The sequence below is a fragment of the Agelaius phoeniceus genome, chromosome 13 (genome assembly GCF_051311805.1).
Source record: "Agelaius phoeniceus isolate bAgePho1 chromosome 13, bAgePho1.hap1, whole genome shotgun sequence".
Lineage (NCBI taxonomy): Eukaryota > Metazoa > Chordata > Aves > Passeriformes > Icteridae > Agelaius > Agelaius phoeniceus.
This window is the reverse complement of record NC_135277.1, coordinates 18,240,246-18,262,790: the sequence shown is the minus strand read 5'-3', so window position 1 is coordinate 18,262,790 and position 22,545 is coordinate 18,240,246. Positions and strand designations below refer to the sequence as shown.

Below are 22,545 nucleotides of genomic sequence, written 5' to 3'. Positions count from 1 at the left end.
ATGAAGTTATTTTATATCAGTTTTGTGTTTTACAGCATTTAAAGACTCACAACAACATCAATGTTCTTCATCCCACTCCAGAGCATCATTACAGACATCATTATAGAGTGGAAAACCCTTATTTAAGATATTTATTTATATATTATTTATTATATTGTTTACATATTTCAAATATTTATTGCAACATAGGAGGCACCCACACAACTGCACTAAAAGCCAGAGAAGTGCAATTGGACAAGAAAATCGAAATTTTTTTATCAATTGTCCTCAGGGACAAGTTAATGCTCCATGGGCAAAGTGAATTTGGAGCTGTTGAACAGTAAAACCATTTAAAACCACACAGAGCATCGATGAAGGTGGGGACTGAAATTCCAGGAGAAAATACCAGCCTGTTTTAGGAAACACTCATTAGAAAAGGGCATTTTCACCTTCCATGAGGAGCTGATCAGAAACAACCCTGCTCCAGAGCCATTTAAAGGGCCACAACAATGACACCACCAAGAGCAGGGCCACCAGAGGCACCAGCATTGATGATTCACACCATAAAACATCAGGGCAAGACCTTGTCCCTCCTAAGCTCCAGGCCTGGCTTCCTCAGCCTCTGCACTTGCACTGGGAACCCAGCAGAACTTCCCACCCTCCTCCTGGCAGGACAGCAACACAGCCACAAATCCTGCAAATTAGGCAGCTTTAAAGCTTTTTTTTAAAGACACCAAGTGGTGCTTTTAGTGGCACTCCACATTCCAGGAGACATTTTCATTTTCTGGCATCATTCCTCCAAAATGAAGTCACGAGTCAACAGCAAAATACCCCGGACGACTCCGAAGTAGCACAATCTACGCCGAAGGCAATTTAATTAACGATTTACATAACAATTGCCCGACTCATTAATCCGCATGGAAAGACTTTTAGCAAATTCCCTGCTTAAAAGCGGATGCTCTCTGCAGTGTTCCAGCACGGAACCGCTTCCTAATGGATGATAAATGAAGGATAATTATAAAATAGAGGAGTGTCCTTGATATTAGAGCAGACAAGCATCACAAAATCCATCCCCACAGACCTAACTCGCTGTGAATATCCTGCCAGAGCAATTAGTTTCCCAGCAAAAGTGAGTTCCCTGCTTCCTACAGTCACATCCAAGTAATCCATGGATTTCCATGGAAAATTTAAAGAGGATAAAACAGAGTTTCTTTAGAAGATTGAAGTCTGCAGCAGGTTGAGTCCATGGGTATGGGGAGAAGACTAGGGTAGGCTTAAGAGTGAATGAATCATGAAGCAACCAGGACTGTCAGAGAAAATGATCCCAAATAAAATTATCTTAAATAAATCAGCAAATAAACAGCCAAATGGTAACAACACGTGGTTTTGTGGCACAGAATAAGGACATGGACATGGCAGTCCCCAGGCTGGCAGGGTGTTCTTGGTCATGTCAGGAGAAGGTACCAAATTTTGGGGTTGTTTTAATTTTAATTCCTTCAGCAAATTGTCCAAACCCATTCCTAAAGCAATTAAGGGCTTTCCAACTTATAGAGGGTATTAAGGTCTAGAACAGCATCTGCTCATCACTCCCTGCTCCTGCAGGGCCCCTAAGGAAGCTGATGGATTAAGGATGCCAATCCAATACTCAATATTTTTAACCTTGTGAGGGAAATTCCCTCCTCCCCTCCTAAGGATTTGCAGGGAAATGTTGCTGTTAAGACACTTGTTTAGCCCCAGTGAATCCCAGCTCCTCCCCAGATCACCTCTTACTCTTCCAGATGCATCAGCAAGACTTTGGCAATCATCAAGCACACAGGAAAACAGGCAGGAAGGACAAGCAGCTGATGCCAAACATGCTTCCACATGCAGGACACACTGACAGGCAGCACCACGGGACACACAGACACCCAGAGCACGATGGCGGCGCAGCAGGAGCTGGGGAAGGGGGAGAAGCTTCACCATTCCCTTTTTTGGGGCGATCCATTTGGAAAGGATGATCATGTCAGCAGAAGGATTTTAGGAGAAGGAATTGTTTTTGCACTCTGAACAATATCAGGATTTGATTTTCTCACAGATGGCTGGGGGGATGCTTTTGGGTTTGTCTGTTTTTTCCTGGAAGCTGGAGAGCAGATACACCACTACAACCAGCATGAACTGATGCCTCTCTTGGGGCTTCAAGACAGTGATTTGCTGGTTTATTGGAATGGAATTTCAATTTTCACGTTGCTGTCACATCACAATTTCCATAGATCATCACGTATTCCATCAGGAAGGAATGAAAACCACCTCAGCTTCCTAAAACTGAGAGGCCTGCAGAGAGCTGACCATCTCCAACTGCTGAAGAAGCTTTCCAAATGGAAGGAACCATAAAAAGGCAAGGGGGAAAAAACCAAATCTGTACTGTCACAAGCAACACCACTGCAGGGCAAAGGGTGATTAATGGGTTAAACTTCGTTGGATTTGGCTTTTTTTGTGTCCCTCAAACACTCAAGTGAGAGCAGCCCTGCACCAGCAAGACGGGAGAGGCGGGTTCTTGTACTGACCGGCTCCGAGTCATAGCAATAATCATCCCAGCTCTGTCTGAGGGGTTTCTTTGTCATCTGAAAGCAAGGCAGAGCGGGTTAAGTGGTGTTCCCACCCCAGTCACCCCCACCACCTGCTCCCTGAGCAGGAAAATTGTTATTCTGCAGAGTCACTGCCTGGTTTTATTTGTTTTAAGGGAAGATTCGTGATGCTTTTGCATTCCTGGTGCTGGTTCCTGCTCACAGTGCACCTCATGGAGCGAGGCCCTCTCATCAATGATCCTAATGGATATACTAAAATCTCTTCTTCTCTTACAGAGCTGAGGAAACCCTTGGTTTACCTGGAGCTGAAGAGCCTCCAATGCCAAAATCTCACTGAAGAACAGATTTGGTTTGTTCCTACTTTCAACCTCTGCTCCAGACAAACACAAGTGCAGCAAAAGTAGATTTTGAGATTCTTCCGAGCAATACTCCAAAGCTTTTTAGGAATTTGTGTCTTTTCCAATCAGACAGAGATGGAGTTGAGAGAAGTCAAAGCATTACCAGTTCCAAGAGGGAGAGAGATGGCACTGGAGCTCCTGAGGAGCTGGAAATAAGGATCTAAACTTGCAAATGGCTGTTTTTAAAATGGATAAAAGTTAATGAGCAGCACAGTGAGCTGCAGGGTGTGCAGGGGTAGGTACACCTCTCACTGGTGGGGAGGAATGGAAAAGTCCTCCATACTCAGGGGATACTTTGAGTAAATTTGCATTTAAAAATAAATTGAAATCTTTATTTTCAATCTGCTCCCTGCATTTACAGAGCAGATTTTGGTTAAGTATCTTAGTAGATTATTTCTCATCTGCAAAGCAAACTCCCCTTTTGCTTTGCATAACACAACAAGAGCAGAGGAACCTGGGAGGAGGAAAGTAAAGCCTGACTCAGGACTGAGTCACTCCTTCACTTCAGGGGCCTGGTTCAATATTTTATGGCTTCTCTATATGAATATTTAATTTTCAGTAAAACACTTCAGTTCATGTCTGAGCTGGTTCTTTTTCCTTTTAAAAAGGCAGGGTCTTCTCCAGGACACACTTAAGAAGAGACTGCAAATGTTCAAGGGTCATTTTATCATTTTTCTCTTAAATGTTTCCCAAGTTTCTTTTTCCATTTCTCCACTATCTCTTTTTTCCTTTTTCTCCTTATTTTCCTTTTTCTTTCTCCTGCAGGGCAGAGTATAGCTGCTACTGCACTGTCAGATGGTCTTCATGTGAAACCAAGCCCAGACCACATCTAAAGGTGCTGTTTTTCCACAGTCGTCAGTGTTAACTCTAATCCTAATTACTAAAAATTATTTTAAAACCTCCCAAAAACTCAGAGAGTCACTGCTGTCCAAACACTGTGTTCAGGGAAATCCAGAATCTGCTTCCCTGATCCACTGGACTGATTTTAGCAGCTTTCTCCAGCTAACTTACCCCACAGCACCTTAATTTAGATTAAAAGAAACATTTCACCCTAAATTATAATATTCCTACTGGAATAGGAATATTTCACCCTAAATTATAATATTCCTACTAGAATAATGTGTTCCTCCCATTACATGCCATTAGAGTTCTAATTTTCCTTTCAATATAAATGCTCTTAAACTGCTATGTAAAAGAAAAGGACTGTAATTAAAAGCAATGTTTTCAACTAACAGAAAGTGAGTGGATGGACCAACAAAACCTGGGAATCCAACAAAACATTCCATCTTGGCATCTTCCCACTGCAAAACCGTGGCACAGATGGTGCTGGAGATCACAGCACGTTCTCCAAGCAACGCCTGAGGCACAGAGACTCCAGCAAAGAGCCCCCAGCCCTCGGAGTGTTCCTCACTTGGGAACATTTCCCAATCCTGCCAGGGGTGTGTGGGAGTCATTAAAATACAATGGATTTGGGTGTTGATTGCCTGCTTTAAAAACATTCTTAAAAAGTCCCTGGTAATTGAGAGCTGTTCCTGAATGAAGTTCTATTTCTAAAAAGACTAAAGGCTCTTTGGGTTGGGCTGTGGTTCCAAGTTTCTTTCCAGTTTAGGGGTTAAATCACTCTTTATTGCTCCTCATGTTTCAGCACCAAGAAAATTGAAATTAGTTAAAATCAACATGTAACTTAACTCCTCTTCCACATATTCCTCCTCTTTTTGGTCCATTTGAAGTTCCTGCTTGCAAGAGTCACTGGATAAGTGCCTAAATACCTCAAGTAAATCAGTTTATTATAAAATTATCATCATGTAAACTGAGTTTATTTGACTGTTGGTAACACCTCATCCATCATTCATTCCCAGGTTTTCAATGGCTGCTGTGGTTTTAGTTATATTAGACTTATTCTATTGTTAAAATCAGAGGGTTGTGCTAAAAGCCAGCCAGAAGCTACAGAATTAGGACTTCCTCATGCAAGATGTTATATCCCAGTATGCCACATCTTCCCCTCTTCTGCTCAGGAGGCAGATATTAATGAGTAAATGGCATTCACACAGAGAGCAGGAAATTCTGACTGTTTCTCCCTCCAGCAATCAAAAACTCAATACATTTAACATATCCCAGGTACAGAAAACACTGATTATTTTTTCCCTGAAACACTACCAGGTGTTCAGATTGCTAATGCAGAATTATTCCAACGACAGAAGACTTCCTCTAAACCATTAAAACCAACTTTTACTACTCCACACCTTTAAAAACCCCCACTTTTACTACTCCACACCTCTTCTTTATTAGCATTAAATATCAGCAGAAGAAAAAGCAAGACCAAGGATTGCATTCCTGTATAGAACTCCCACCTGGTTCAGGTAATGATATTCCTCTGGCTGCTTCAGGTGAAATGCTGATCTCTCCTCCTCACTTGCTCCTGCCAGGAGGTAATAAAATACATGGTAGTTCCTGGTGACAAATGAAAAACAAAAGCTGTTAGACTCGAAAATGAGCAGCAGCACTGAGCAGAGGCACACTGAAACCTCCCAACCTGATTTTCCAGCTCCCAGGCTCAGGCCTGACACCGTTGAGAGCTGGTCTGTACCTGCTGTGCAGGGATAGAACAGATTTAATTATGTCATGGAGAATGAGATGAATGAGATCCCTCTTCTCCATCCAAGGACAGCCACTGCCCTAGAATCTACTTGAAGGATTTCTAGCTGGGATGCTCAGGTTTTCCTTCAGAACCATGTGCAATGCCCACATATTTCACAGAATTCCATAATCATTTAGGTGGGAAAAGAGCTCCCAGACCACTGAGCCCACCCTGTGCCCAAACCCCACCTTGTTCCCAGCCCAGAGCACTGAGCACCATGTCCAGGAATTCCTTGGACATCTCCAGGGATCTCCAAACCTCCCTGTGCAGCCCCTTCCAATGCCTGACAGCCCTTTCCATGGAGAAATTCCTCCTGATATCCAACCTGAGCCTCCCCTGGCACAGCTTGAGGATGTTTCCCCTTGTCCTGTACCTTGTGTCCTGACTGTCCCCAGTTCCTTTATTAGAGCCTGACCTCTTTTCTTAGAATCACAACATATTTCCTTGCAATGCAGAAATTATGACTTTTCCTACCTTATTACCATTAAAAAGGCAGCGACTTTGCAGTTGCAGTTCATGAGACAAACTGAAAATTTTTCAAGTATTCAAAAACTCAAGTATTCAAAATACCTGAATATCACTAATGCTAAACCCAGCCCAAGGGACACTCATCTGGTCTGCTTCCAGACAACTCTAACACAGATTAACACCATTTTTTTCGAAAATTAAAGCTGTGCTTTTATGTTGGATGTTTTCCAAGAGGATCCAAGTTTAATCATCTTGCAACACCCAAGAGGACGTTTGTCAAGGCTGTAGATGCTCTTTAACTCCAGGAACAGCCCTGGAGCATTCCAGAAAACTCACACATCTGTCTCCAAAGGGAAACACAGCCAGAAGTGCCAAGAGTTGAAAGGCAACTAAAGGCAGCAAAATTATTTAAAAGTGGAATAATAATTACTGAGAGGGGAGAGGAATATGCAACAAAGAATATGCATCAAATTAGGAAAGAACACACTTCACATAAGTTCATCCTCTATATAATTTTGGCTTTTTCTAGAGGCCCCTCTGAAGGCTTCAGTGAACTGCAAAGAAGAATGAAAATACCATGTTTTTCTCCTAAAATGACATATTAAGCAGTTCACAAGTTGCACAAGAATGAAGTGGTACTTAATAATCTATCTGCCATAAAGAAAATGAAAATTAAATGAATGTAACAATATTGTAGTGGAAGGTCCCCTGCTCATGGCAGGGCTTGGAACAAGATAATATTTAAGGGTCCCTTTCCAAATACAACCTATTCTATGATTCCAGGCTAAGTCAAAGACTTTTGATAAAATAATGGAGTTTATTCCCTCCATTAGCACATTTCTCCCTAAACAACAAAAGATTGAAATATAAAATGCATCATTAATCTCTGCAGCACAGGGTTAAGAGCATGAAAATCCTGATCCCCTGTGCCAGCTCCACCAGGGATTTAAGTTATCTGTGCCACATTTAGGAGTTAAACCCAAGCCTTGGGCAAAGCAGAGGCACCCACCGCTCGTTGTGCTCCTGGTAGACCAGTCGGGACTTCTCCAGGAGGTATTTTTCAACATAAGCTCTGCAAGGAAAAAAATCAAAGCATCATTCACTGACCTGATACTCAGCTAGCACAGCTTTACCAGGGGCTTCAGCCTTAGTACCCACACAAAGAAGTTTCAGCCTTGTTTCACTTAGTTATATAAATTTCTTCCTCAGCAGAACAAGCCCAATATTATGTTTGGCTTTTGAGGTTTTTTTGGTTTGATACCAAGCCAAAACTAACTTGGATCTGAAAAACATGATCTCAGATGCCTCAGCCTATGGGCAAGAGAAATGTTGTCTGCAAGGAAGGAGCTGGGATCCCTATTTCATCCAAAGCCAGCAAAATCCCATTGCCTGCAGCCCAGGAGCCGTGCACGTGGAAATACATCTGTGAGCAGAAGTGTGCAAGAAGCCATTTAGCTGCAGAATCAGTCCCCAATGGATTCTTTCCTCTTCCATTCCCTCTTCCAGAAGAGCCACTTCTCACCAAAAATTTGGGTTATTAACTTCTGGCTCCAGTCAAAAAAAATAAACAATTGCGAAAGCTCCTCATTGCAGTTTACATTTTCTCCTAAGAGCCTCCACAACAAACACGCTCAATCTACATATTAAATACTTTTTTCAGGTTTGTCAAGTTAAACAAAGCTTCCACAGGTTTTTTTTTCTTCCAAACAAACCTAACCAGTAATGACAGGGATTTAGAAGCTGGAGTTCTAGGTGGCAGTTTGGATGCTGGAGCTGTGCTTTGCTGGTGACAGATGTCAGAGCTAGGGAGGAATTGGGAAATCCAGCAAACCTCAGGCATGGTGGGACAAGGAGGTGCTTTCCTCCACCATAAATGGGAAAGCCAGATCTAATTATTACCTCCAGCACAACTTTCTCCCTTCCTTCCATAAAAACTAAACTAGAAATCATTTGGACATGCTGCAGAGGTTTTGTGGAAATTCTGATGACAGCTCTTGGGAGAGGAACTGGAAGTGGCAAATCCAACTCGCCCCTGGATGATCTCGCTGGACAGGAGGAGTAAAGGAAGACAGACAGCAAAGCTGTATTCCTCTTTATTCCCTGGGAGGAAGCTGGGAACACTCTATGGATATTCCTCACCCACAGGTTGATGGGGCTTTTACGTTCCCTTTCTAACCTAAACCAAATTTTTCCTTCCCAAGCCATGAATTCACTGCAGGGTCAGGGAACACATGAATTAGAGATCCCAGATCCTACAGGATAATGGCTCAGACACTCCTGTACAACAACCTGCACCATGTCCATGCCCTTGGCATTCCTCCCCACCCCTATCATTTCTGCTCTCATTATAAACCACCCCAAAAATCATTCTTAGGCAATAATTTAGATTGGAAAGGTCTTCTGGATGTCATCTTGTCCCAACTACTATTTAAATCAGGGGAATTTTATTTATTTATTTATTTATTTATTTAAAGATTTTAGGTTTACTTTTTAAATTTTATTTTAGAAAGTTTCCATATTTTAAATTTTATATTTTATTTTAATTTTTTTATAGATGCAATTACAATGCTATTTTGGTAAAATGCTCCCTTGCTGAGTGCAAAGGTCACAATGAATCCATGTCCCAAGAACAACATCTGTCCCTTCTTGCAACAGGATAGTGAGCAGGAAAACCAGCTTCTGTCTTAAAAAGTTGATGTCTCCAAATTTCTTTTTATTTACCATTGTCAGCTATGTCAGTTTGACCTTTAAGAGCAAGGAAAAGGAGCTGTAAGGGAATGATCTTGTGTAAAACACTGATTTAAGCACAGGGCTTTGATTTAAACCCCTCCTAGCTGGCTCTAAAGCCTCTCCTGTCTGGCTCTTGTGCCATTTCATGGATCATGTCAGATGTCAGGGCTTTGGATCATCTCATGAGGACTGAGCAGGTTGCAAAGAGCTTCCTCCAGGCCTGGCTTATCATGGATGAGTACATCCAAAATTCAGGAAGCCTCCTGGGAATGCCCTGAACTGCAGCACAGCTCCTGTTCCATCAGTCTGAGAGACCATCCAAGACTTCACCTTACAGGGTGGGCTTGGGTCCTGCTCAACCTCCTGCCTGTTCCACCTCATCAAGTTTTGGGTGATTATACTCAGAGGGGCTGTAAGCAAATATTCAACTGCTATTTTCAACCTCTGAAGAGAGGAAATCTCTTATTAGGGGCTGCAATTTATAGTTCCATTACCAAAGCTACTGATATGCAGAACACAGGGTGATAATTGATTTGGGTTGTACTAAAAAAGTATAGGCTAAGTGAAAAGAAAAGATGTTTAAAGAAAAATGTATGCATTTCAAGAACAAAATGCAAATATGGCATGCAAGCCCATTTTTTTCCCTGTGAAATGCATATATTTTTCTTTAAACATCTTTTCTTTTCACTGGGGGAGCACTGCAAGCTCATAGCAGAGTACACTCACATCACACTGTGCAACCAAAGACCAAGAAAGATAATTCTTTTAAAAGCAAAGAAAACTCCTCCTACTTTATGAACTAGAATACAGGAATATAATGTTATTTGCATATCTCTGCCAAATAAAAATAGAGGCCACAACCACAGTGCAGCTACATCATGCCAAGATAATACATAGTTAAGGCATTTGTTGGATTCTTGTTACCCAGGAGGTATTAAAAAAATGAGGTTTATCCTTGTAAGAGAACTGTGCAGCAGAATTAAATAAGGGGAAAAAAGAGCATCAGGTTTGATGTGGGATGCAAAATCAGTGGGAAAGGACGTGGAGTACCCAAGCTCACTGAAAAATTAATGGCAGCTCTTTGTGTGATACTGTTCTGCTGGAAAAAAAGAAAGCAAAAAAATTTAAAAGCGATTCTCTAAAATAACAACAAAGTCCCAGCAAGAGGTCTCTTAGCCAGCTGCAGAAATTATACAGCCCCTGAAATGCTGCTTCTACTCCTCATTTTTCCAACTGACTCAGTTCACCTGGACAACAAGAGGAGTTTACAAAGCCCTGCCCATTTACAGCTCCTTGGTGATGATTTGGTGCCATGGAAATTACCTGAAGCCAGAGAGAAAGTTGGGTTTAGGCAGGACAGAGACACTTCCACTAGACCAGGGTGCTCCATGCCCCATCCAACCTGGCCTGGAACACTTCCAGGGATGGGGCACCCACAGCTGCTCTGGCCAACCTGGGCCAGGGTCTCACCAACCTCACAGCCAGGAATTCCTTCTCAATATCCCATCTGGGGATATCCCACCTTCCCTCTGGCTGTGGGAAACCATTCTCCCTTGTCTTGTCAGTCCAAAGTCCCTCTCCAGCTCTCCTGGAGCCCCTTCAGGCCCTGGCAGGGGCTCTGAGGGTTCCCTGGAGCTTCTCTTCTCCAGGTGAGCAGCCCCAGCTCTCCTAGCCTGGCTCCAGAGCAGAGGGGCTCCACCCTCAGAGCATCTCCATGGCCTCCTCTGGGCTCTCTCCAGCAGCTCTGTGTCCTCTCTGTGCTGGCCCCAGGGCTGGGGCAGCTCTGCAGGTGGGGTCTCACCTGAGGGGCAGAATCCCCCTTTTCCTGCTGCCCATGCTGAGGATCAGCCCAGGCCATGGGGGATTTCTGGGTCCCCAGTGCACATGTCCATGAGCTTCTCATCAATCATCACCCCAAAATTCTTCTCCTCAAGTCTGCTCTCAAATTTCCAAAGCTGAAATAAACTGAGGAGAAGCACAGTGGAGACAGACAAGGATCTCCTTGCAATGACCTGGGAGGAAGAAGAGCCCTTCCCTGGTCAAGGGCTGAATTAGGGAGAGATTTGCAAGGAGGGAATCAGGCAAAGAACAACAAGAGTGTGGCTCAATGGCCTCCAGAACTCCAGCCAGAGATTAAATCCTTCCCTGGGATCCTGAGCCAAACGTTCCACTCCACATCTACTGCTCAGCCCCTACCCACCCCAGCTAAAACATTCCCCTTTTCTGCCTTAACTCCGGTCTCAGGAGGAGATGCTGCTTTTCAGGTTCATTAAAAAATTGACATCAGGATTATGGAGAGGCTCAGCTGGCTTGAAGGCAGCTCAGGTGTATCCACACCTCAGCACCCATCTTGGATGCACCAACATTTCCATACCAGCAGATTTTAATAAGCTAAAACCTATGAAGTTTTATTTCCTATCTCCATTTTGGGAAGAATATTACCAAAGCAAGGAACACCCTGTTCAAGTGTGGGTACACCCAGCACCCCCACCCCGTTCCCACTTACCCTCTCACGGTGCCTGTCTCCTGGTAGTTCACTTGGATGAATTTGCCAAAACGACTGGAGTTGTTGTTATGGGCTGTTTTTGCATTTCCAAATGCCTGTGAAAAGAGGGAGATGCCATGGTTATGCTGGAAAAGCCTGATTTCCATGGGCGTCACTCACAACCAAACTTGGGGGATTTTCCTATCATTTCACATCAAAAAACAGGGGATGGGGAAGGTTTCTTGAGTGTTTCACAAAATAATCTAACAAGCTGCTGGGGACCATGCTCCTTTGCAAGCTGGTGTTCATGAAGAGAAGCTAAACACTGGTTAAAAATAAAGTGTGAGCTGCATAGAAGAAATGTAATGTTTGAAGTTATTACAGTCTGCATTAAAGCTCTGCTTTATTCATTTAAATAAATATACAAGTACACTGCTCCAACAGGACTCTACATTTTAATGAGCTAGAGGAAGCTGCTTTTTAATTATATGTGGAATTAGGGGGGAAAATGCTTTGAAGGCTACTCAGACTAGATAATGTCATACACAGCATTGGCATAACCCAGAGTATTTTCTGCATTTCAGACACCCTCGTTTCCATTTGCTGCTGTTGCTTTTCCAAAATCAAAATGCTTTCAAGTCTTTATTATGCAAAGCTTTTATTCCAACCCTGCCTTACCAAAGCACTGACTGGAGAGAGTAATTTTTGCCATTTAAAAGAAATCTCTGAACTGAAACTGCTGTTTTCAGTTGTGCCTAAATCACTTTCATAATCATCCGGACCACAGTGACAGAATCTGCCAAGCCACCAGGTCCAATTAATGCTTCATTTATTAAAGCAGTTTTCATAATCACACACCTTTTCTTCTAAGTCAAATTTATTTAAGGTAATTATAATTTCAGAGATAATTTCCAAGTGTTGCTCATGTATGGGCATTTTGTGCTGAGGCTTAGCATCAGAGCTCAGCTCCCAATAGATTTATTCCCTGCTCAGCTATTTATTAGAAAAGATTAAAAGGGCTTTCCATCTATAATCTGAAGCTTTTCAAATGACCTTTGTGGATTTAACTTCCCAACTAAAAGCAGAATATAAAGGCTAAATAAAATGAGACCTTGGAGAAAGGGTATTGGACATGTCCCGTCCGTGCACGATCCAGTTCCCTTCCCAGGCTGATTTCTTTCCCAAATTGCTCAGATTTAATGATTTAAAAACCCACAGAGGTTTGCCATGGAATAACAATGGGATTTTCCCCCCTATCTGAATACAGGGATTTGTTTAAACTCCAACTATTGCATATGAATCTGCTTTAGTTGACTGAAGCAGGTTCTGGGAGAGCTGAAACCTGCCGAGCAAACAGGTTATTCTGGAGGGATCATTCCAGAGCTGCAGCTCAGGAACCCTGCACAGGATTCACATCTTTTCAAGCTGTTCACACTTTTTTCTTGCTTATTCACCCCAAAAATCCTCCCTGCACCCAGCATCCCCCTCAACCCACCCTCCAGAGGACATCAAAGGCGCCCACACCTCCCCTGAAGCCCCAAATCTCTCCTGGAGATGAAAATCCAATCATTCTCTCCCCAAACCAGGAATTTTGATATTAAAAAGCAGGATGGTGTTTAAGATTTCCAAAGGATTTACCTCCAGGTATTTCAGTGAGCAAAGACACAACAAGAAGCTTTCAAGCAGAATATTCAAGACATGCAAGTGCATCACCTTATATTTAGGTATTAAATTGTATTAATTAGGTTACAAGCATTTCTCTGCTATGGGATCACTCATGTTCCAGGAAACCATCTTAAGGCAATGAGATAAAATTTCTGTACACCTAATTAACATTGTTTGTTAGAGAAGCAGCAAGATGAACCTGAACAGACCAAACAGGAGGCAGCACAGTTTTTTATCATCTCATATAATACATTTTCATAAAATTTTAAAAATAATTTAAGCAAAGAACAATATTAAGAAGATTTCTAGTGTGATTCCCTGTATTTCTACCCCAAGTAATCACTCACAGAGAAAAACAAGGTTATTTATTAGGATTTCTTTGGGGAGAAGCCTTGCTCAGGAATCAATCTTTCTTATTCTACAGCAAGGAAATTTAAGAGAAAACATTTCAAATATAGGAGTGGGGAACAGCAAGATTCCTCCTTTTTTATGAGCTCTTTTGGGGATGAATGTGCCAGACCACATGATATGTTATAAGCCAAATGCCTCCAGAAATCACAGCCCATAATGTTCCTCTTTCATGCATTTTTCTTTCGTGCTGATAGAAATGAGAAAGGTCTTTGGATCCCTTCTTGTGCAAACTTCGGGTGACTCCAGGCCTGGCACGTTGGGAATGGGCCAAGAAGTAGCTGGAGAAACGTCTGGTGTTTGATTTGAGACAACTTAATACATTTTTGTTTGCTTTACTCACAGGGTTTCTTTAGCAGGACTGTTGGGCTATAAAAAAGTGCTATTAATTCAATTTATACGTGTCTAATCCATACAGACCAGACCAGAACACCCTGTCCCTTGCAAACGGGGCAGAATATAATAGTTCAACCTCAGCAAACGAGTTTGAACTTCTCTAAAACAAATTATCTTCTGTTCATTTGATTGCCCTTTACTGACTCATTGATTCGAGGCTGCTGAGCAGCTCAACGGACAAAACTCCATAACAGCATTCCAAGGATTCTTGGGGAGACCAAAGCTTTTACTGGCCAGGGCTCAACATTTGGAAGGAAACAAAATTCAATACGTTCCTCTGTAGGAGCTGGGAGTCCCTCTGGAGCCGGAGGGTGATCCAGCAGTTTGGAGAAGGCAGGAGAGAGCAGCTCCATTCCTCCTCCTCCTGCACAAAGAGATGCCTATCAGGATGAGGGAAAAAAGGGATTAACAGTTTCCTGGCTAAATGCTCCATGTTCCTCCTGAGCCCAGAGGCTTGCAGCCTCCTCCTTCTCCACTGAATATTGATGCAATCTGGATTAATTCCAGATGACAGTCAGAATAAGGATTATTTTTTATGTCTTTCCTGAAAAGAAGTTATTTTCCAAACCTCAGCAACTGGGAAAACACCGTGGTGACTTGTTCTTATCTGGCAATAAAACACTGTTCAATAGATCATCCAAACTGAATGTCATTCCTCCATAGAGAAACAGCAATATTCTCCTACAGAATAACAGCTGCATTCCCTTATGGAATAACAGCTTCTGTGGTAAAAGAACAAGTGGAAATAGAGGCCTTTGCCAGCATATTTTAGGTCCCCAGGCCTAAGAGGAGCCTTTAGCCCTCACCCTTCGAGGGAAAAATAAAAACATCATCTTCTCTTTGCTGTACAGGATAAAAAATATATTAATACACAAGAGTTTTTAATATATTAAAAAATATATTAATACACAAGAGTTTTTTTCACTAACCTGAAATGTAAATTGAATTTTTTAGAAAGTCATACCATGAATATGCCAGGAGAACAGCAAGTTGACTGCTTGAATCTCAGCTGTGCCATTGTGGAATACTTATATTAATAGTTATATTCCATTGAGGGGCATGGAAGGGACTGGGAGCAAAACTCCATCAAGCTCATTAATGCCAGGGAGAAGAAACAGGTTAATATCAGACAAGACAGTGCTGGAGGATTCAAATTCCCTGCTTTACTGTGAAATTTGGAGTTCATTAATCAAATGTAATCACAAAGTCTGAATGACTTCTAACTGGGTGAGCACGTTGGGAACAGCTTTGCTAAAATCTATTTCCCACCAAATAACATAAATACAGGAGGGGCTGAGGGAGCAGGGGGGGCTCAGCCTGGAGCAAAGGAGGCTCAGGAGGGACCTTCTGGCTGTGCACAACTCCCTGACAGGAGGGAACAGCTGGGGAGGTTGGGCTCTGCTCCCAGGGGACAGGGACAGGAGCAGAGAAAATGTCCTCAAGTAGCGCCAGGGGAAGTTTAGGTTGGATATTAGGAAAAATTTTCCACATAAAGAGTTGCCAAGCATTGGAACAGGCTGCCCAGGGATGTGGTGGAGTCCCCATCCCTGGAAGTGCTCAAAAATGACTGTATGGGGCACTACTGGGGACCTGGTTTGGTGGTGAACATGGTGCTGGGTGTTGTACTGAAAATCTTCAAGGCCTTTTCCCACCTTAACCCCCCCTGATTCCATGATGCCCATCAGATGTGCATTCCCAACTCCCACAGCTCCTGTTGGAGAAACACAACATGTGCATCCACAAAGAGTGGTGGAGTCAAACATCCCTTGTAATTGATTTCCAGATCTGTTTATCCCAATATTCTATATGCTATGTTTGGGAAAAAAAAGATCCATAGACGCTTTCATTCCAAATTTAAAAAAAAAAACACACAGGGAAGGAAAATAGTGTATTGGAATTTTTTGAAATTTAATGTCTTTTTTATGTGTCCAGGGCACTCACAAATTTCTTCCTCCTTCTGCAGGATGATAAAGATCACTCTCTAGTTTTCATTCCACCTGAAACCAAGCTCCCAGCACTCTCCTTCCCCTGTTATATTGCTTTTTAACAGAAATGTATTGAATTATGTCCAGAACATAAACTGCACGTACACTACTTAAGTTAGAGCCGTGCTAAATCTCTTCCCATTATTGCTCCTGCCCTGGGAAGAGCTTTTAAACCTGCAGCTCCCACCTCCTGATAAAATCTTCCAGCCCAAACTGATCTGCTAAAACAACCCCACTTTGATGGACTTCTCTGATTTTCAATTCCCATGAGGAGCCACCTTGATGCAGAGAGATCACAGCCCCTAAGGAAGCACCAAAGCACAAAGGTACGAGGTACAACTTCAATAGCTGCAAAGAAAAAATAGCTGTTCTGGGAACCCCTCAAGCTGTGGTTCAACAGTAACACTGAAAATCGAATTTACAGCAGCTAAACACGACTTGAAGCACCAGCACCTCAGGGTTTTGCTCTCTCAGTTGTGGCTCCGTGTCCCACACTGACAGATGAACCCAGCGGTGTTTCTGTGGTCAAAAGCACAAACCACAGATTATTTATAGTGTTTGTGCTGCAAAGCCCAAGCCTGCCCCACACTGACCTTTAAAGACCTGAAAACTTTCCTACCTTGCTGTTCTCTGCTCCAAGGGGCCATTGCAGCACCTTGAAGAGCAAACATGGGGTTTCCACTTCCCACAAGGCAGAACCACAGCGCGGTTTGGGTTGGAAAGGACCTGGAACATCATCCAGAGCCACCCCCTGCCATGGGCAGAGACACTTTCCACTAGACCAGGGTACTCCAAGCCCCATCCAACCTGGCCTGGAATGCTTCCAGGGATGGGGCAGCCACAGCTGCTCAAGGCAACCTGAGCCAGGATCTCACCATCCTCACAGGGAAGAACTTCCTAACATCCAATCTAAAGATCTCCTTTTTAGTTTAAAACTGTTCCCCTCCGTCTTGTCCCTCCATCCCTTGTCCCCAGTCCTTCTCCAGCTCTCCTGGAGCCCCTTCAGGCCCTGGCAGGGGCTCTGAGCTCTCCCCAGAACCTTCTCTTGTCCAGGTGAGCACCCCCAGCTCTCCCAGCCTGGCTCCAGAGCAGAGGGGCTCCAGCCCTCAGAGCATCTCCATGGCCTCCTCTGAACCCTTGAACTAAAACACAACAAAGCAACTTAAATTTAAGGTGTATAATGACAAAATACCTTTTTTGTTTGTTTGTTTGTTTAAAAATTGGTGGTATTTGTGTCCAACATTTTAGAGAAAGCATGTCCTGGCTGTGGGCATGAACAGAAATAATCCTACACCTTTGGCAGCAAACACAGCAGAACATCTCCTTGGTGGTGTTTGCTTCCTGTGGCAGCTGGATTTTTGCTTATGAGCTTCTCAAACCCATGAAGTTCCCTTTTTCTTCCCATAAAATCAATACTCAATTTTTAAGCAGGTGCAGCACCCAAAAGGTGCACACCTGTCCTGTCCTTGCTCTTTGCTACCCACAAAAGAACCTTTCAAATACATGACCTACAAATACTTCAGATGGGGAAAGTCCAGAGGATACAGACACCAGGGAAGTGCTGATGAGACCCTTCCTCTCCCTCCTGCCCCTATGGAGGACATGGAGAACAGGTCCAAAAGGCTTGCAAAGACTGCCCAAAGGGCCAAGACCTTATTTAAGGAGCCTCCCCACACCAACCAAACATACAATTTGTTACATTTATGAAGTTTAAAATGCTCTTCATCCCTTCACTGACACTTGACTGTCAATGACAGTGCAGCCACCACTACATGGAATTAAACTCGGCAGGATTCTTCCAACAAAAAGCACAGCAAATCCTTCATTCCATAATTACAATTACTGAACAGCAGCCAAGTGAGTTCTACCCATTACCAGACAAACCCTCTTGTGATTAAACTAATGTGTAAAATACAATCCTCATGGTACAAACTATAAAACATCTTTTAAATTTTTTTTTCTCATTACAGACAGTTTATATCAACTAAATATGTTTTGTCATGGTAAGACACCTGCATTGACCCTACCTGGGGTGAAGACTGACATTATTCAAGGATAGCACTTTTCCCCTCTGGGGAATATGTCAACATCCTGGAATGGAGAATCATGGAATAGCCTGAAGTGGAAAGGATCCACAGGAACCATCGAGTCCAACTCCTGTCCCTGCACAGGACACCACAATAAATCCCTGTCCCTGAGAGCTCTGTCCCAACTGCTGGGCTCTGGCAGCCTTGGGGCCATGGCCATTCCCTGGGGAGCCTGAGCCTGCTCTGGGGAAGAGCCTTTCCCTGAACCCAACCTAACTCTCCCCCACACAGCTGCAGCCATTCCCTCAGCTCCTGTCCCTGGTCACCACAGAGGAGCTCAGTGCCTGGAGAAATTAAACAACAAAGTTTTAAAATCCAGGCTCAGGTATGGCCACATGTCTTTGTGCACATTGAGTTCACACCCCCCAGTACAAATATGGAAGAGAAGGACTTTTAATGGGAGAGCAGTAACTTACAGAAGGTTTAGGAGTCAATTTAGTTGAAGTGCCAATCTAATGGAAATATCCAGAGCACCATTTTGGGGTAAAATACCTGAGATAAACCCTATAACCCTCACTACAGCACACCCTTGTTTGGGAGATATGATGCAGAGGCTGTATCAGCTATGTAAGAAATAGGATTTAGTGTCTGCATTCCCAGGAAACACTTCAGTGTTGGCAGAATATTGCTCCTTTTCCCATGCTTAAGCACAGCATCAGACCACTGCAGCTCCTTCCTTTCAAGTGATGCACTGGAAAAAAAGGAATTGCCATGAAACCACAAAGCAAGAAAACAAAACCCCAAAACCCAAGCAAAGCCTCTGACCTAAGTCCTCTTCCCAAACAGGGACAGTTTTCCTACACAAGTGCAATAATGGGAAAAAAAGCCCAGCTGAGCTGGCAGCCACCAGCAAACACCCCTACAACAGATCCTGGAGGCACAGGCTGCCAAATCCCTACGGTCTGGCCGACATTCCTGCTCCTCTGCTCAGACATTCATGTTTTTGTGAGCAGGGTGGACAGCCCTGGGAAGAACAGCCAAAGGCTCATGTTTTCCAGCTAACTCGCATACATTGGCCAGCAAATATTTGGGTGGAAAAGAAATCTTCATCCTAGGTTGAGCTTTGGATTTAAAGAAGCATCCCAAAATGAAGTTGGGAAACTTGGTGTTATTATAATGTCTCTCCAACTCCCAACATTCATATTCTGCAGCCAAAGAACAAATTCTACTCTGTCAAATGCAGGCAGCAAGTGTCTAACAGGTGCCAGGAACAAGCAACATCTCCTTATTGGTGCTTCAAATGATTTTTTTCATAGGATAAAGACATAAAATAATCACAATAAAAGAGTAATAGCAATAAAGTGACCAGTTGGAAATAAATCATAGCTAAAGGAGGAGGTTTTACACTCTGCCAGTGTAAAGTACTGTAAACAAGCACTGCACAGGGAACAAAGCAGCACTGACAGAATGACAACAGATTACCCATGGTGACCCATTCATGTATATATTCCAAGTGATGACTGAGGAGGGTAGAACCTATATAACAGGTTATATTATTATGCATTGCAACATCAAGCCATATCATGATTTCCTTCTCACCTTTCATAATCCCCTTATGCAGAGCTGGGTGAAGTGCAGTGATGCAGTACAAACTGCAGCTGCAGCAAATAAAACTTGTCTGCCATTGCTAGAAACAGCCTCACTCACACAGGGCCAGGAGCACTGCTGCCTTCCTTTACTTATAATAAAATAATACTGCAAATAATGGAGTGAGAGCAGCCCCAGGGGGAGCTTTGGGATGCTGGTGGAGGAGCAGACAGACCTGCCCTGGCAGCCCCAAACCCCAAATCCCCCATGGCCTGGGCTGAACTCTCAGTGTGGGCAGCAGGAAAAGGGGAGGATTCTGTCCCTCTGCCCCCCTCAGGTGAGACCCCACCTGCAGAGCTGCCTCCAGCCCTGAGTACCCAGCACAGAGAGGATGTGGAACTGCAGGAGTGAGTGCAGAAGAGGCCATGGAGATGCTCTGAGGGTGGAGCCCCTCTGCTCTGGAGCCAGGCTGGGAGAGCTGGGGGTGCTCACCTGGACAAGAGAAGCTCCAGGGAACCCTCAGAGCCCCTGCCAGGGCCTGAAGGGGCTCCAGGAGAGCTGGAGAGGGACTGGGGACAAGGGATGGAGTGACAGGACAAGGAGGAATGGCCTCTGGCCTCCCACTGCCATTGGGCAGGGTTAGATGGGATATTGGGAAGGAATTCCTGGCTGTGAGGGTGGGCAGGCCCTGGCACAGGGTGCCCAGAGCAGCTGTGTCCACCCCTGGATGATTCCTGGAAGTGTCCAAGGCCAGGCTGGATGGGGCTTGGAGCAACCTGGTCTAAGGGAAGGTGTCCCTGTCCCATGGCAGATGTTGGAACAAGATGGGCTTTAAGGTCCTTCCAACCCAAACCATGCTGCAATTCCATGATAATGAACAGGTAACAACATTCTCAGCACCACATTTGCCTTTTTCTTCTCAAGGTTGAGGCTTTTGAGTCTCCAGAGCTCCTGATCACTTGAGTCTCATCTGCCCTGAAGCCCCTGATAAAGAAAATATAACTTTTCTATTTTCAGTCAACCATTTTCAACAGTCACATATTTCCAGTGCTCAGCAGAAGATGGGGGTAAATTCCTGTCTCCAAAACATCTCCTGGTTTTAGAGCATGGAGCATTACATGCAGCTGCAGAAAGCCACCTCTCACCTGTGGCTTCACATCCCTCCCAAAGTAACAGGATTTGGGTCTTTTTGGCCTGTTGTCTTGGAAACATTGATGTTTCAAATGACACAATACACAAACCAAGTGCTGCTTTTTATGATATAATTTCATAATGCAAAACCATCCACAAAGGAAACTACATCCTGAGAACACTTTGGGACAAGGTTTTGCCGCGCTATTGTCGCCGTTGTCACCTGCTGACAGCTCTGGTAGCACTCAGCCTTGCTGAAGCTGTGACTCACGGATTTTAGGGGCTGGTGGTGACAAGGTGCCATCACCCAAGCCTGAATGTGGCCCCCACTGCCACACCACTCCAGGTGGAGCAGCTCTGGACCCTCAGCCTGGGCTCCAGAGTCCACAATCCATCAGAGTCCTGGGAGTCATCTTGAAGAAGACACAATGCCAGCCCCAGGTGGAGGCACAGCCCCTGCCCAGCACAGAAATTAAACATTGCCCATTGGCAAGAGGCTCATCCCTTGCAGGGTCATCCTCACCAGCTTCCACCCCCTCCTTCCCAGGCATCAGCCTCAAATTTAGGGAGAGGGATTTGGTCTGGTGGGCAAGCCTTGGATACTCTCCAGCCCCTGGAGGAAGCCTCTCTAAGTCCCTTTAAAACTCCATTTTTTACCCTTTTTTTTGAATATAATGATTTGACGTGGGGCCATAAATGTTTGGAAATGAAGTTTCAACTTCCTATTGCATACTTGGGTAGCCCAAAAAATGCTCAAAAGGGAAAAAAAAAAAAAAAAGAAGAAGCATTCACTGCACACTCTAGGCTTGATATAAGTTTTCCTGCAGTTTGTCACCAAAATTAATGCCACAAAGTAAAAGGCAGGAAAAAGTGTCCCTATCGTAACACTCCCCATCTGGAACCTCTTAGCAGAGGCACAGAGCCCTGATGTATATTTGACACACAGTTTTTCCTGCTTTTCCCAAGAGAAATATGTGTAATGAAGAAAAACAAAAACACGTTAGGCAGCAACCAAAACATACCAGTGTAACCCGAGCCTCAGCTTGGCTCCCGCCCCTGCTGTCCTTCCTCTCAGACCTCAGCCACTTTCAGCTTCTTACAGACAAAAAATCATCCACGCCCTCCCCTCCAACAAACAAAAACCAACCAAATCAGAGCTCTGTCATTAAATCAACACAATAAAACCCACATTTGTTTTCTGCCACGTAAAAAATCTCTTGCGTAAAGAGAAGGTTAAACGTGAATCCACACATCTCCAGCCCTTCCTTGCTTTTCTGTGGGATTATATAAATAATCTACAACTCCTCTTGACACGATTCCAAAATTTCAAGCGCCACTGAGCAGCAGCATAAAATTTCTGTGCCTTGTACGTAGTTTGGATGAGTCCCTTCCACGGCAGCAACGCTGCTGGGCTCGTCTTTTCCAGCTTTTGGAATGTCTCAGTAGCCACAGGCAGCTTCAGATGTCTGACTGATCCATAAAAACATCTTTTTCCCTTATTTACACAGTACAAATGGTGAAGCAAGAGCTTGAAAAGACTTATTAGTAAGCATTGGGATGGACCACAACACCTGCAGACCGAGGCATAGCAGTGAAAAAATTATTATCTCATTGCATCAATGGGAAGCATTGAAAAGTAATTGTCTTATCAGGGACCAGAATATTTGATAAGCATCAGGAAAAACAAGAGCTGGCATCGGTTTTTTCAGGGAGCAAAAGAGAAGTCTCAAAAATCAGCGTGTTCCTATCAGATATTTGTGTTAGGAGGAGAGGGTGTCGTTTCCAGCCCTTAGGTAAAGCAAAATAGGAGAATTCAACAGGTACCGCCTGTCACCTTCCCAGAGGAATCAGCTGGGGGTTTCCTTGAGGCCACCATGGAGAGGTTTCCTATGAACTGAACCAGGTTCCTGGGCTGGGGGTAAATCTGACACCACTGCATCCATTCCCTGCAGAGGAGGAACAGCTGCGAGGCGAGCACGGAGCAGCTGATGCCCTGTGGCACGAGATTGGCACGGTGCTGCAATTCTGCTGGCCATGGGAGAGTCTGCAGGCAGGGAAGGAGCCTGCACTTCCAGGGTTATCCT

General features: G+C 44.0%; 1 protein-coding gene across 9 annotated transcripts in view; it reads right to left on the bottom strand.

Moving 5' to 3' along the window:
• Positions 1–22,545, bottom strand: part of MYO9A (myosin IXA) — a 179,029-nt gene that overhangs the window by 105,419 nt on the left and 51,065 nt on the right. For 8 of the 9 annotated variants that reach the window (XM_077185319.1, XM_077185321.1, XM_054641970.2 and 5 more), the window contains exons 3-6: positions 11,284–11,378; positions 7,057–7,119; positions 5,293–5,392; positions 2,523–2,579 (exon numbers count right to left, since the gene is read on the bottom strand). In XM_077185319.1, coding sequence (XP_077041434.1) covers positions 2,523–2,579; positions 5,293–5,392; positions 7,057–7,119; positions 11,284–11,378 — 315 coding nt within the window. The remainder of the gene's footprint in view (positions 1–2,522; positions 2,580–5,292; positions 5,393–7,056; positions 7,120–11,283; positions 11,379–22,545) is intronic. The other variant, XM_077185322.1, reaches the window with a different exon arrangement.